This window comes from Astatotilapia calliptera, chromosome 12, assembly GCF_900246225.1.
Source record: "Astatotilapia calliptera chromosome 12, fAstCal1.2, whole genome shotgun sequence".
In the NCBI taxonomy this organism is placed as follows: Eukaryota; Metazoa; Chordata; class Actinopteri; order Cichliformes; family Cichlidae; genus Astatotilapia; species Astatotilapia calliptera.
In genome coordinates, this window is record NC_039313.1 from 35,118,476 (window position 1) to 35,132,300 (window position 13,825).

Genomic DNA, 13,825 nt, shown 5'->3' on the forward strand with positions numbered 1-13,825 from the left:
CATTTCATATCTCTGGGAAACACAGCTGCCCTCACTGATTGTGAAACCTCCAGGATTGGCAGACGTTTTGAAACACCGCCGTCTGCGTGGATCGTATCACTCCACGTTCTTTGGTTTCGATTTGTCACACCAATTTCAAATGATCATTTTCCAGACGAAAACAAAGACATTCACCGTGGATAATGAACTACAGCGCTGCTGAGCTCACGTCTAAACTCTGCTACTGTACTACTGCCTAAGTAGCAGCTGTATCACAGACTCTGTGTGGCTTCCCACGAGGCATATTCTGCTGTCCTGCTGCCACATGGATCAACACCAGAATATGTTATGTGTGATCTTGCATATGACACTGCACTGAAATATAGATGAGCCAGGTTTAAAGACGACCTTGAGCAGCGTAGGTGTCGGTTACTACTGGGCTTGCTGTGAATTTCAGGACGACTGGTGTTGCTTCGTACTCATTATGATTCTGATTCTGTCAGAAAACACTTATTTTCTCACCGTTGTTGCTCTTCTGCTGAGCTGTGCCGGCGTTCAACACAAAAAAATGTAACACCAGCACAAGCCAGTTTCATCTGTGCCATTGTTTTAACATATTGCTTTGTTTCACCCACTTCCTTGTTCATTGGCACATTTGTGGTCAACCCAAATGTACCAGAAAATCTGTGGGCTTTCTCAAACACTTTCAGATTTAGGAAAATTCCATCCGAGCTTGGTTTGCTTTTCCAAGAATCTTTGGTTGGAAAAAATCTAACAAGAATATTGAAAGCGTGTAATTATCTTGCTGCTTTTGACCAGAAAACATCAAACAGGTGTCAATGGGGAAGCTAAAATTACATATCTGAGGACGTGACTTCACACAATCACAGTGAGCATGCACGTGGATGCATGTGATGGCAAGAAAAGACTATTTTAGAAGCATTCAAAGCAAAGACTGCAGGTTTCATGACGCCAAAGCATGACAATGGTACCGATGGAGCACATGAAAGCATGGAGTCCAAGAGATGAGGCGAAAAAAGCGTGAAAACTGTGGGTTTGAACTTAAAACAAACATCTAAATCCTTTTTTCCCTCCCTGTTACATCATCCTGACATTACTATATCTGCAAAGCAAGGAAGGCGCACAGTTAGCTGCCCGATACTGAAATATTTGGAAAAAATTACATCAGTTGTACCGAGTACTACATATTTTTCCACAGAGTGCATTTAAGCAATGAAAAGACACAGAGCATCAAAAAGAAGCCAGAAATGTGTTCAGCTTGTTAGTGTGTGTTTAAAGAGCAGGCTTTCACTGCTTAATCCTCATGAGGAAGACGTCTAATATAAAGAGTCATTTGTCCCGCTTACAGGACTATGTTTTTAAAGCCATGCAGATTTTGATTTTAAGCACTGATTGGATATAAATCAACGTCTCTATCGATTAAACTTGTCGTGATATTTTCAGGTAACCACGCCCGTTTTGATGTTTGATGTAGTGCGTCGTTCCTGCTCTGGATTCAGATCGTTCGCCTAAGACTACAAATCGCCCGCTGATATCACTGTTAATGTGTGCTACTACAAAGTCACACCTCACAGCTGCCGGATCGCGGGAAACGTCTTAAACTGGAAATGCACAAAAAGGCTTTTAGCGCAAATATGACTGCGGTTAGCGTGCTCCACAAAATGTAAACGCAAACAGAAAAAAAGAACAACTTGACTGCGGTTTGATGATGTGTCAAAAACAACCAGGTCCATATGTAGCACAAAGTCCGATTTCAACTGCAGCTATTTTTAATTGAGACGTTAAACGGTAAATGTCTCTGGCTGTGAGTGTTTGATGGTGTATAATACTGTATATCTATACACAAGCTGACTGGTTTTCTTTAACAGTTAAAATAAAATTGAAATTAAAAGCAAAATAAAGCAAAATAAAACACATTTCTCATGTAGAAACACAAAAACGGATCCAAACCTGCAGGAGAACAGAGGCTTTTTGGAGGACTGTACTGGATCCAGACATTTACCAGCTAAAATAATCTTCTGCTGGGCAGGTATTCGGTTTTTAATTAAACACTCTTTTTGTTTCCTTTAATGTGGAAAAAAAAGCATCGCTCTCACAGCAGCGATCAGACTTCGGGTCACCTTTCGCTAACTTAGCATCCTCATTAGGTTGACAGAGTTTATTTATGCCTGCTTACACAGGCAGAGGCTGCATGACAGAAATAAAAACATCCTGTTGCATGTATTGTTCTCACTAAGTGATCATTTTACACATAATTACAGCTGTTGTCTGTGTGACGTGTTTTGTTGGAGTATCCCAGTATTCCCATTATTATCTGACAGAGCTCCATTTGCAGTGGAGAGTGTGAAAACCGAGATGTTCTGCTTAAAGGGAACATTTACTTCTGCTTAAAGGGAACATAAGTTTGTCGGACCAGGGTACAGATTCACTCTGGAACGATGAGGTAAGTGAACAGAGCTGCACATGTTAGACCCAAACAACTTGTGCTAAATGAAAACAAAGTAAGACAAACATACTTTACAAGAAGCACGATTAGAATCACAGACTTTATACATAAAAGAGAGAAGTTTAAAGAAAAGAAACAGAAACATATACAGGTGTTTTACAAGATCGTCTAACAGGAAGGCTGTAGCTTTACTTACAAAAAGCACGAGTCCCAACAATACAAGTAAAAGATGAAATACACTGAATGAATACAACCACACAGCACTCACAATATATCTCTCAAGTAGGGCTGCAACGATACACAAAATTCACGGTTCGATATTTTTTCGATACAAAAAAAATGTTCATGCCTTTTTAATTTGTCATTTATTAAAATTATAAATATATATTTTAAGTCAAAAGTACAGTTTTTAAATTTAATGTTGCTGAAACAACAAAGTAATAAAATAATAAATCTGATGGAGAAATCCCTCATCTTTGGAAAAGAGAGTTTATTACAGAGAAATGTCTCTTTCCAAAATAAAAGCTATACTATAGCTTCTTCTGGGCTATATTCTCAGCAGCATATTAAACATATCAGGTCCCCATAAGGAGAATCCTGTGCTAACGGCTGTCTAAATGACTCGGGTAAAGTTAGTAGCATGCTGCTTGTTGTTTTTGTCTGCTTCCACTTGTCTTTGCACTAAGATGATGTTGGAGTAAATGTGCAGTCATATTCGTTGTGTTCCCACTAGTGCTGTCAGCGTTAATCTCGTTGACGCCATAACGCGGCAAATCTCTGGATCACCCCGTGTGTGGGGCTGGACAGTGTCAACACGTTAACAAGCTAACTGCGCTAACGCACTAGTTCCCACCAATTGAGCATTGCGTGTCACATCCAACATACTGTTTTACTTTTGTCCATGACGCGCTTACCATCAGGGTCATACGTCACATGACGACCAAAATAATTCCAAACGCCAGATCTGAATGAGGGTGGGGGAGGTTCAATTTGCCATCTTGCAGCGAGCTTAGCTTCTATCTTGCTAGCTTGTGCTGCGCTCAGTGGATCTGCACTCGACAGTGCAGCCTAGGCGGAGTAGTCGAACCCAGATCCACTGAGCTCTCAACACAGACAGCATCATCAGAAGGAAAGTTGATAAAATAAATTAAAAAATTTGTATTATTCATACATATGCGTACCGAACCGAAAGCACTGTATCTAACGGTTCAATATCGATACGAGTATCGTTGCACCCCTATTCTCAAGGGTTACCCACCAAAGACCTTCAAACACAAATCCCTCAGTGTCACAAAAGAGTCAGTTAAAATCCATTTTCTGATTTCTTTTCTGTCCTGTGTCCATTAACTTATATTCTCTCTGTCAGAGTAAAAAGTTCTGGCGACGATAGTACAGAAGCACACTAAAGCACATTTCAAATAAATGCAAAAGAGCATCTATGAGGGGCCAGACCAGCTGCAACAGCAATGAAATACTGGAATACACTCCTGATCAAAAATATTATGCCTCAGTGGCACTTTGACACATCAGCCAAAGCAACCTTTCTTCAAATTCAGCAGTTAATCCTAATTAAGCTCCATAATTCTGGTTTTCTGGATATAGTTATGTTGACTTTATCTTTGATTTCTCTCTTTTTTTTGTCTCTTCTAGTCTTGTTTGCTATTTGGAGTTGAATATAGAATTTCAGACCACAAGAAAATGTGCGTAACAAAAGCAAAGAGCGACGTTTGTGGCTTGGCGGTTAAGGGCTAGTGGGCAGACAATGAGCGATCTTTCAAGCTGACTTCCCAGTTAATCAGGGAAGATGGTCCCTCTGCTCTCAGTTATTCCATTTGCATTGCTGCTGAATGTTGTTTCTAAATGTTGCCTTTTCACAGGTTTGCTCTTGATGTGTGACAACATCAAATCCTGGCATTTAACTGAAAGGCTCGCCGACACTGCTCATCTTATCCAACCACCACAAATATACATGTCACAAACTTCTGCTGCAGTTGTCCATATAGAGCAAAACATGTACAAAGAAATACAAAGCACATGGGCAGCAGTTTCGTAAAGTTGAGCTGAGACATGCATTTGATCGACTGACTCTTCCAACAGAGGCTGATGAATCAAAACACAGAAATAAAACCTTAGTGGGAACCATCAGGAAAAAAAACTGCCTTCAAATTCTCTACACAGAATGATACGGTGGTGCTTCAAGGTAACGACGAGTGACCAATCAAAAGAGAAAAATCGTGAAAAATGCCCGCTCCAGCTACATGTCTACCAAAGACTGGACATTTTAAAGGAAAAATTTAAATGGCTCTCTAACACAACATCACAGAGTTTGTTTCATAAAGGTGACATTCCTCCATCTGTCAGTGTCGACACTTTACTACCGTAAAACACTTCGTACTATTTTTCCTTTAATTTGTCAGCGATATATGAGGTATTGTACACCTCAGAGACTTGGCTCTGCTCATTGGCTGATGTATTACCTCAGTTTGTGAAACTGAACACAGAAAATTCAATCAATTGCCACTTCACAGATAAAGGCACTGTGCTAGAAATAAGCAGCTTTTGTCCTAAACTATGAAACACCAAAGAAAGATCCGGGTGCTTCAACAGCACCTTGAATATCACAGTTTACGTGAACTGGAAATGAACCAGTCTGTTCAAAGAGCAGTCCGACCATATTTGAAAGCAAAGCAAGGAAACAAGGTTACCACAACAAGGATGGATGGAGTCAAGTGTTTCTGAACACATTTTTAGATCATCCATCTTTAACCCTTTACCTCTTGAAAGCCTGCTAGGAGTAATGCTCGAGGCTCTGGGAGGTTTCTGTCATATTTCAGCCTGCATTTAGAACAAAGTGAGGCCGGGCTCTGCCTGAAAACCCCCCAGAAACTATTCTAATGGTCATCAAACCACATCTTTATTATATACTGAATTTTAAAACTCATAAGAGTAAATGGCCTGTATTTGTATAGCGCTTTTCTAGTCCCTAAGGACCCTAAAGCGCTTTACACAACCAGTCATCCACCCATTCACACACTGGTGATGGCAGCTACATTGTAGCCACAGCCACCCTGGGGCGCACTGACAGAGGCGAGGCTGCCGGACACTGGCGCCACCGGGCCCTCTGACCACCACCAGTAGGCAACGGGTGAAGCGTCTCGCCCAAGGACACAACGACCGAGACTGTCCAAGCCGGGGCTCGAACCGGCAACCTTCCGATTACAAAGTGAACTCCCAACTCTTGAGCCACGATCGCCACAAGCTGAGTACACGGGAGGTCGTCAAATGTCGCCTTTATGGGGGACAGAGTTAAAAGCATTATAGGCTGAAGAAATGAGCTGGAAAATTGCCTTTCACACAACCTCAAACTCACCAACCGCTGCTCAAAGAATTGTTGGACAATCCAATCAAAGGTTAGAAAGCTGTGGACTGGGCAGCACTGCCTTCAGATTCTCTACACAGAATGAAACAGTGGTGCTTCAAGATAACGACGAGTGACCAATCAAAAGAGAGAAATCGTGAATAAATGAGATAAAAAAGTAAAACTGTACCGAGGCCTCACTCAATGGTATGAATGAGTGTGACTCGTGTGCCGTGGCCTGTCCCAGCTACATTTCTACCAAAGACTGTGGAAAAACTTAAAACGCTCTCTAGCACCATCACTGTAACACCACATCACAGGGTGTTTCATAGAGGTGCCATTCCTCCCCCCAGCAGTGTCGCCACCTTACTAAAACACTTTGGACTGATTTTTCAGTTGCCACCAGCTGATAGGCTCTGTGGTTAAAAACACGCCTTAGCATCAGCTGAGCCCTGACACATCCAGCTGCCAGACAAGAGCAAAGAAATAAGGAAATAACAAATAAAAACCAAAACATTATTCACCTTAGAGTCATCAAATACACATTTGTGCAAATTTTCTTGATCCTTTTACTTTCTTTAGAGTCACCAAACCATCTAAACAGCATAAAATTGCTATAATTTGCTGTTGAGTCTGATGGAGCCTGTTCACAGGGAAATGCAGTGAGATGACTGAAATGCTACCAGTAAATACATGAAGAATGTGACAACATGTTATCAGAGCACTGATGAACTATCATCGAAGAAGAAGGAGGAGGTAACAAGACTTTACCAAAGCACAGCTCTGATTTAGCTTTATGGCTTTGACCGCCGCAGCTTTAAGGTAGTGGAGCTGGACCAGGAGACAGCAGGTGACAGAAAGCTGAGGCTAAACTCACAGTGACCTGCATAAAACTACAGTCAAGTGGGACAATTCTCTTCCATTGTTTATGTTTTCAAGCTTAAATCAAACTTTGCTCTTACTGTGGAGAAAAGTGGACTTTCTCATGAAGAAGATTCATTAAATGTTGATCAAGACATCGGCAAGAAATTTGGTGGAAGCAACAATTTATCTCATAATGCAAATTTCCAACTCTGTACTTTTACTCTTAAATTTTGCTAGAACAGCTTTGCAGCTTATTCGTGTTGCCCCGCCCCTCGGTCACCTGCTGGCTGCAATGAGACATTTTAGCCCCTCAGATGAGACGAACATACGATGGACATAATCACAACAAATGTTGGAACAGAGAGGTGAGGTGGGAATGTGAAACCATTTAGCACTCACACACAGGTGACATCATAGAGGTATTCCAAGGAAAGTAATGGATTACTAAATTACTCGTTACTTTCTGCTTTTTTGGTGTGTTTTTTCTTTCTTTCTATCCAAATAACTGAAGAAACTTTGTCACAAGAGTAACAACATAATTAATTACTGAATTTGTAATGCGATTACATTACAGTTATATAATTATGCTTTACACCCCGACACGTGCCTTGGTGATACTGGTTGCCAACAGCAAGGAGAGTTTGTTTTCAATCAGCTCAGTTTAGGGATGAAATATTCCTTTTCACAACTCTAACCCTGCCTTTTGAGAAATTACACTCACAAGTGGATTTAAATGTGACGTCGAAGGATCCTGACCACGCAGCCATACGTGACAAGTTACAGCTGCCACTGCTGGATGCATTTAAAAGAGGCCAAAGGCAGCGTTTGATGCCCTGGGAATGAGGATGATCGTCAGGAGTTAACCATAAAACCAATCAGGGTCTGACCTTCACTAGGAAAGAATTTTATTTGCTTCATTATATTTCAGCAGAAATGACCTTTTGCTTGATGTCCTCCCCATGTTTACCTTCTGCTTCCCATCCCTTACAATTCAACCTGAGCTCACTCAGTTTTACAAATAGTAACAGAACCAACAGGAAAATCCACAAGATTTACTTTTTCATCTGTTATATGAGATCAGAGAAAATGAAATCTAAGCCAAAGAAATCTGCTTGTAAAAGTTACAGAAGTGGCAAATTAAGAAAGGCTTCGCCAAATGAGCAAGGAAACTGCTTTACAAGGCCAATAATGACCACATGGAGCAAACAGTGGCTCACTACAAGCAACGGGGAACCACAAATGCTCAGCCCGCAGTCAGCTGTCATCTTGCTGTGTGAGGGCCCCGGAGGCGTTCAGAAGATAAGGGCCGGTGTAAAAGGATCCTACGTGGACACTGCTGCAGCTCACTTGTTCCTTAACCTCAGAATGAATAACAGATGTTCAGGATCTCGAGGAGGAATTTTCTTTCCTGTATAACAAAGCCCTTGAAGCAGCTTGCTCATGCAATATAAGTGTGTATGTGTGATAGAGGACTCTGTGTGTAGGGTGCTAGGGGAGGGCGAGGGGGTATATTACAGAGCTCCTCACACACAAACTCCCCTCCCACTTTGATCTCAGTGAACCAAGTTGTCCTCATGAGTTTCTTCTCTGCCTGGTGAGAGACTCCTCTGCCTTTTTTCTACACACATCTAATTATTAACAAAACGAACACAAATAAAGCCAGACTTACCCTCTCTATCTACTTCACCAGCCTGTAAAAGAGAGAAAAGAGCTCGTTAAATGCGGCACACGCCAGAAGGAAATGATAGATCAGAGTCTGAGATGTCCAGCGGTAACAACACAACAGCTCTGGAGTTTTCTGTGAGCCGCGCTGCTTGTAAAAAGTCCGAAAATACCTGTTTTACATCCAAAGGGCAAAACTCAGACGTCTGCAGTGTCAACGTGTGTTTCACAGAAGTGTTCAAGTTTACAGAGCCGAAAGTTTAGAGCCTTGTAGTTGTGTCGTTCCACTTTTTCTCCGCTTTACAGCTGAATTCGTTTAATATTGACGAGATTCAGTCAAACTGCGCGTATTTATTTATTTATATGCGTAAAAGGAGGCAAAAGCGAAGCGGTGCAGACACTTACCTTGGCAGCTGAAGTCAGTCCTACAAGTAGTAAAGCTAGTGACAGGACAGCCATCACGAGTCTTAAATGACAAAAAACAAAAAACGTTATCCCAACGTGAAATTAAAATAAGGGGGGAAAAGAGACAAAAATCTTTACGCAAACGTGACCCGGCTCATTCAAAACTTATCAAACTGGATGTGCGGCCAGTGCCTCGGTCTTAGGTAAAAATCAGAAAAAATAAGAAGCAACATAAAGTAGTTAAAGTTTCATTAAAGCAGGAGTGAAGCGAGTTGCGACACTTTTGTCATTCAGTCAGTGTTTTGCTGATGACTGAGTTTCGTGAAAGTTTTGGTGAAGTTAGTAGGACACCCCTCTCTGCCGTGACCGGACAGAGCCGCAGTGTGTAGCTCTTGCAACCTGGCACCAGGCTCCGCTGGCTAATAAACGCAAGACCAGCCCTGTGTGACGTCACCATGTGAGTCGGAACACATGGAGGGACAGGAGGAGGATGAAGAACCCAACCCCCAAACCCCTCCCTCATCTCACCACACACAAGTGAGCGACTCAACAAACAACAAGAAACCTATGAACTCTAACGATGCCAGCAAAAACCCCGCGAAGAAGAATTACAGGCCTGCGCAGGATCAGGTATTTATTTAAAATCAATTTCTTGCTCTTTAGTGGCGCCTACCGTGGGTCACCGAGAACCCACGGAGGACCAGAGGAAACACGTGGAAGAAAGTAGTTGTATAAATAGATTCTCCTGATTGTTCTAATACGGATGGTATTAGATGAAAAGTGGCTCCAAAGTGGGGAAAAATACTCTTCACTTAGATAAACTGCTGCTTAAGTGATAACTTCAATTAAAACTACACATTGTGCAGGATACTATTCATATTATTGGATTATAACTAATGACTTTCATGTGTGGAAAACGTCTAATACTGAATTATATATTCTGGATTTAGATTATTTTAAAACTGTTGCAGTCCTGGGTTTAAATCCACTGACATGCATGCTTGGTTAATGGGCTGATTCACCCACCCACAGTGTGAGTGTGGATGTCAGTGGCTGTCCGTCTCTCTGTGTTAGTCCTGGCAGGTGTGCCCTGCCCTGCCTGTGACAGCTGGGATAGGCTCCAGGCCAACCGTGACTCTGGACTGGATTAGCAGAGAAAACTGCAAAGCAAAAAAAGCAACTAGAGCTTTAGAATAAATATTATGTTGTACAAAGTACAGCATATTCAAAATTTCATGGAGTAGGATTTTTAAATAATGAACTATATGGACAGAGGTGTTGGGCCAAACCTTTTAATATTTGAGTGTTTTCAGTCCATTTTTCCACAGGAGGATGACACAAAGCGTACCCTCCTACACATCAGCTGCAAGTGATATCAGTGGAAGTGTTTAAGAACCACAGCAACTCAGACTCAGTGAAGTGGCAGATCGTGTAAAGTTACAGAGCAGGGTTGCTGAGAGACGTAGCGCATGACAGTCGCTCTGCTGATTCGATAGCTGCAGAATTCCAAACCTCCATCCATTTTCTCCTGGCTGTGACAGGAGAGAGGCATCCTGGACACGTCTGCATCCGAGTCAACACAAGGGGACAAACAACCATTCGCATCTATGTTCAATTTAAAGTCACATATTAACCTGACACCGTGCACGTTTTAGGAGGAAGCTGGATTATCCAGAGAGATACTGGGAGAACATACACACTCCACACAGAAAGGCTCCAGACTGGATTTGAACCAACGACCTTCTTGCTGTTGCTAAACACAGTACCTCCTCTGGCATAAACCTCAGCACACAAACTCTGCATCAGCAGCTTCATGGCATGGGTGTGCATGGAGAAGCAGTTTCTGTAGGTTTAATATGCAAGTGGCCAGTACTTTTGTCTGTATAGTATAAATACAAGTACTGTATAATAAAACGACATTTCTTATGTGCAAAGATATTGAGCAGTATGAGATTAACATTGGTGAGTGGGGCTCCACAGAACAGGGATGCAGAGTAACACAACTCAATGGACAGCCAAGTAGAGACTGGACCTTGGACAAATACAGCCAGAGGGATCACACCTGCTGGTTAGTGAAGTCTGGATATGGAGCCTTGAAATGATCTTAGTGTTCTGATAATAATGGTTTTCCATTCTAAAAAGCAGAATAATCAAAATGGACACAAAATGAAATTAAGTTTTATTTAATGTGACCCAGAATGAGTGACTGAGCCCATAAACTCATCAGGGCCATTTTTCCTGTGCACTTCCATAGGACTGGAAATCTTTTTGCATCCATAGTTATTGCCTCCTAGTGGTTATTAACAGAGTCCACAGGTTTAAGAACTTTAGCTGGCTTCACTTTTCAGTTTTCTTTGAAGCTACAGCTGCATTTAGTGTCTACAACCTGATTTGGTGGTGGTCAGAGGGCCCGGTGGCGCCAGTGTCCGGCAGCCTCGCCTCTGTCAGTGCAGTCAGTGCAGCTGTGGGTACAATGTAGCTTCATCACCAGTGTGTGAATGTGTGTGTGACTGGGTGAATGACTGAATGTAGTGTAAAGCGCTATACAAATACAGGCCATTTACCATTTTTGTTTCTGAGAAAAATGAGATCCACATAAGAGGACATTCGTTTTAAATTTCGATAGAACAGTAGCAGTAAAACGTCCTTGTAAGTGGATATCAGGCACTTGTAGAGCAAAATTTAGTATTTTGGTCTAGACATCCCAAAATGTGATGTCCACATATGTGGACGCCAGGTCCTAGGAGGTGAAGACATTCCTGCAGTTTAACTAATTGGTGTGTGTTATCTGGCTTCATGGATAGATAAAGGTGGGTGTCATCTGCATAGCAGTGAAAGTGTATCTTATGCCTCCTAATGATACTGCCTAGGGGAAGCATGCAATTCTCCTTTGTGTGTGAAGAAGACTCCACATTTTTATGAAAAAGTGGAGTCTATTAGAATTTCTAAAAACTAAAAAAGTTTCACAAAGTATGTAAATGGTTCTAGTGCTTAGTGTTCTTAACCTGGGTTCGATCGAACCCTAGGGGTTCGGTGAGTCGGATTTTAGGAGTTCAGCAGAGCCTCCACCGTGACATGCATGGCTCATTTTGTGCACCAGTAAAAAACATATCTATGTCTTGAATTTGAAAAAAATCACATTTTATTTTTCACTAAAGAGGGGTTCAGTGAATGCGCATATGAAACTGGTGGGGTTCGGTATCTCCAACAAGGTTAAGGACCACTGTTCTAGTGTGAAATGTCCAAGATGCTTTATTTTCCACACCATCACTGACAAGTGCTGTAACTGCTTACTGTCACCAGGGGGCAGTCTCACAAACAACTGGCCAGCTTGTGCTGTTCTTTCAGAGAAGACTGAAGTTTGAACATACAAAGAGCTGAAGCAAAACAGAGCATTAGAGTGAAAAGTGTCCACTTGGATGTGTCCTGATCCAACACAGCTGATTTAAATGGGTAAAATACCTCCTCAACATGTCCTGAAGTTCTCCAGAAGCCTGGAATGAACTAATCATTTGATTCAGGTGTGTTGACCCAGGGTGAGATCTAAAACCTGCAGGACACCGGCCCCCGAGGTCTGGAGTTCGACACCCCTGTCCTACATTGTGAACTCCATTGTTAGTCCCTTACCACCTTTCCTGTTCTGGGTAATTGTTTAACCTATCAACATTCAGCATCTGCGTGGACCTACATGTGATTGGAGAACTCATCTGCATAGGTTAAAGCTTCATTTTGTGTAGTTGCAAACTGCAATAAGTATACACACATATAGTATCATAATCTCCCCATTTGACCTGAGATGAGCTGTGAGCAAATTTCACCAAAGAAGGATTATAATCTTTCTTCTTTGTATGATTCACAACTCAAGTGAGTTTTTTGGCAATAAATAAGAAGTCAACATTAATTAATATAACAGATCATGTCTAACTTTAACCAGTCTTGTAACTCCTGAGACGAGGCCCCCACACCCAGGTACAGTGTGGTCAAACTGATTGTACCAACAGAAAGAATAATACTCCCCTATTTTCCTAACATTAAACACATGGTTGGACAAAAGACCAAGACACAGAAGAGGTAACCAACTGTTAGAACGTCTGTGTTTGAGATGGAGTGACCATCCAAATGTAGGAAGATTAAAGTTAACAAACCAAACAAGGTTTTATCGGCCAATCCAAAAAGTCCAAAGAACAACGCTCCTCCTCATTTCTCAAACTGCACATCCTCAACTCTTCCTCTCAGCTCCTCACCTCCAGTTTTAGTCCCTACCACTAATGATGAGGGCAGAGGAGGTGAGGTAGAGACACAAGGAGCTGAGGGAGCAGCATTTAACTAAATAAGACATCGCTGCCTCAGGGTCTCATTTAAAGAGTCTGTTAGATATGACATGTGGCACAGCTACAAAGTAAAGCCACGACAAGAGAAACGAGAAAACCTTCAAAGTGAAACAAAGAAACACTGAAAAACTAAATATCAACTCAGACATGCAGACTGACGGTAAATGTGATGATGACAGAGACGGGAAACACAAAGAAAGAACAGTGACAGCTCCTGAGAACAAGCTGGGAGTCATGAGAAGAAAATTGTTGTGAAATTTCCACACTAATGAATAAAATGTGTTTTTGGGAAAATCAAATTGCTATGTTTTATTTTATCTAGTTTGTGCATTTGGCTATGATGCTGCATCTGTTAGTGTTAAAATATCCCAGCATTATGACAAAGGTATTTCTGAGAAAAGCACAGTTCCTCTATAAAAGCTCTGCTATAAAAGACGCAGCACTGCATCCATTATCTGGGTAGGGGGTGCACCAATAAAACTGCAATAATATGAACTTTAATCTGCCTTTAATCCTCATCCTACTGACTGGGGTTCACATGGACACACAGGTATGTTTTTTCTTATGTCTCTCATTCTAATTTTTTGTCAGTCACTTTGCTCCTAATGGTACCACATGATTGTTTTCTGTACTTCTGCTTTGATTTGTTTGGGGATTTTTATATTTTTTGCACTTTAAGAGGAACACATTAGCCTAAATGTCTCAGTCGAATATCAACTTACCAAGTAAGCATTGATAGGGAGCCCAAATTTGTAAGAT

General features: G+C 41.6%; 1 protein-coding gene across 3 annotated transcripts in view; it reads right to left on the minus strand.

The window, feature by feature from the left end:
• Positions 1–9,356, minus strand: part of adamts3 (ADAM metallopeptidase with thrombospondin type 1 motif, 3) — a 135,821-nt gene extending 126,465 nt beyond the window's left edge. For 2 of the 3 annotated variants that reach the window (XM_026187149.1, XM_026187147.1), the window contains exons 1-2: positions 8,736–8,802; positions 8,338–8,359 (exon numbers count right to left, since the gene is read on the minus strand). In XM_026187149.1, coding sequence (XP_026042934.1) covers positions 8,338–8,359; positions 8,736–8,789 — 76 coding nt within the window. In that variant the 5' untranslated portion in view covers positions 8,790–8,802. Of the gene's footprint in view, positions 1–8,337; positions 8,360–8,735 lie in introns of all 3 variants that reach the window. The other variant, XM_026187150.1, reaches the window with a different exon arrangement.
• Positions 9,357–13,825: the final 4,469 nt, after the last annotated feature.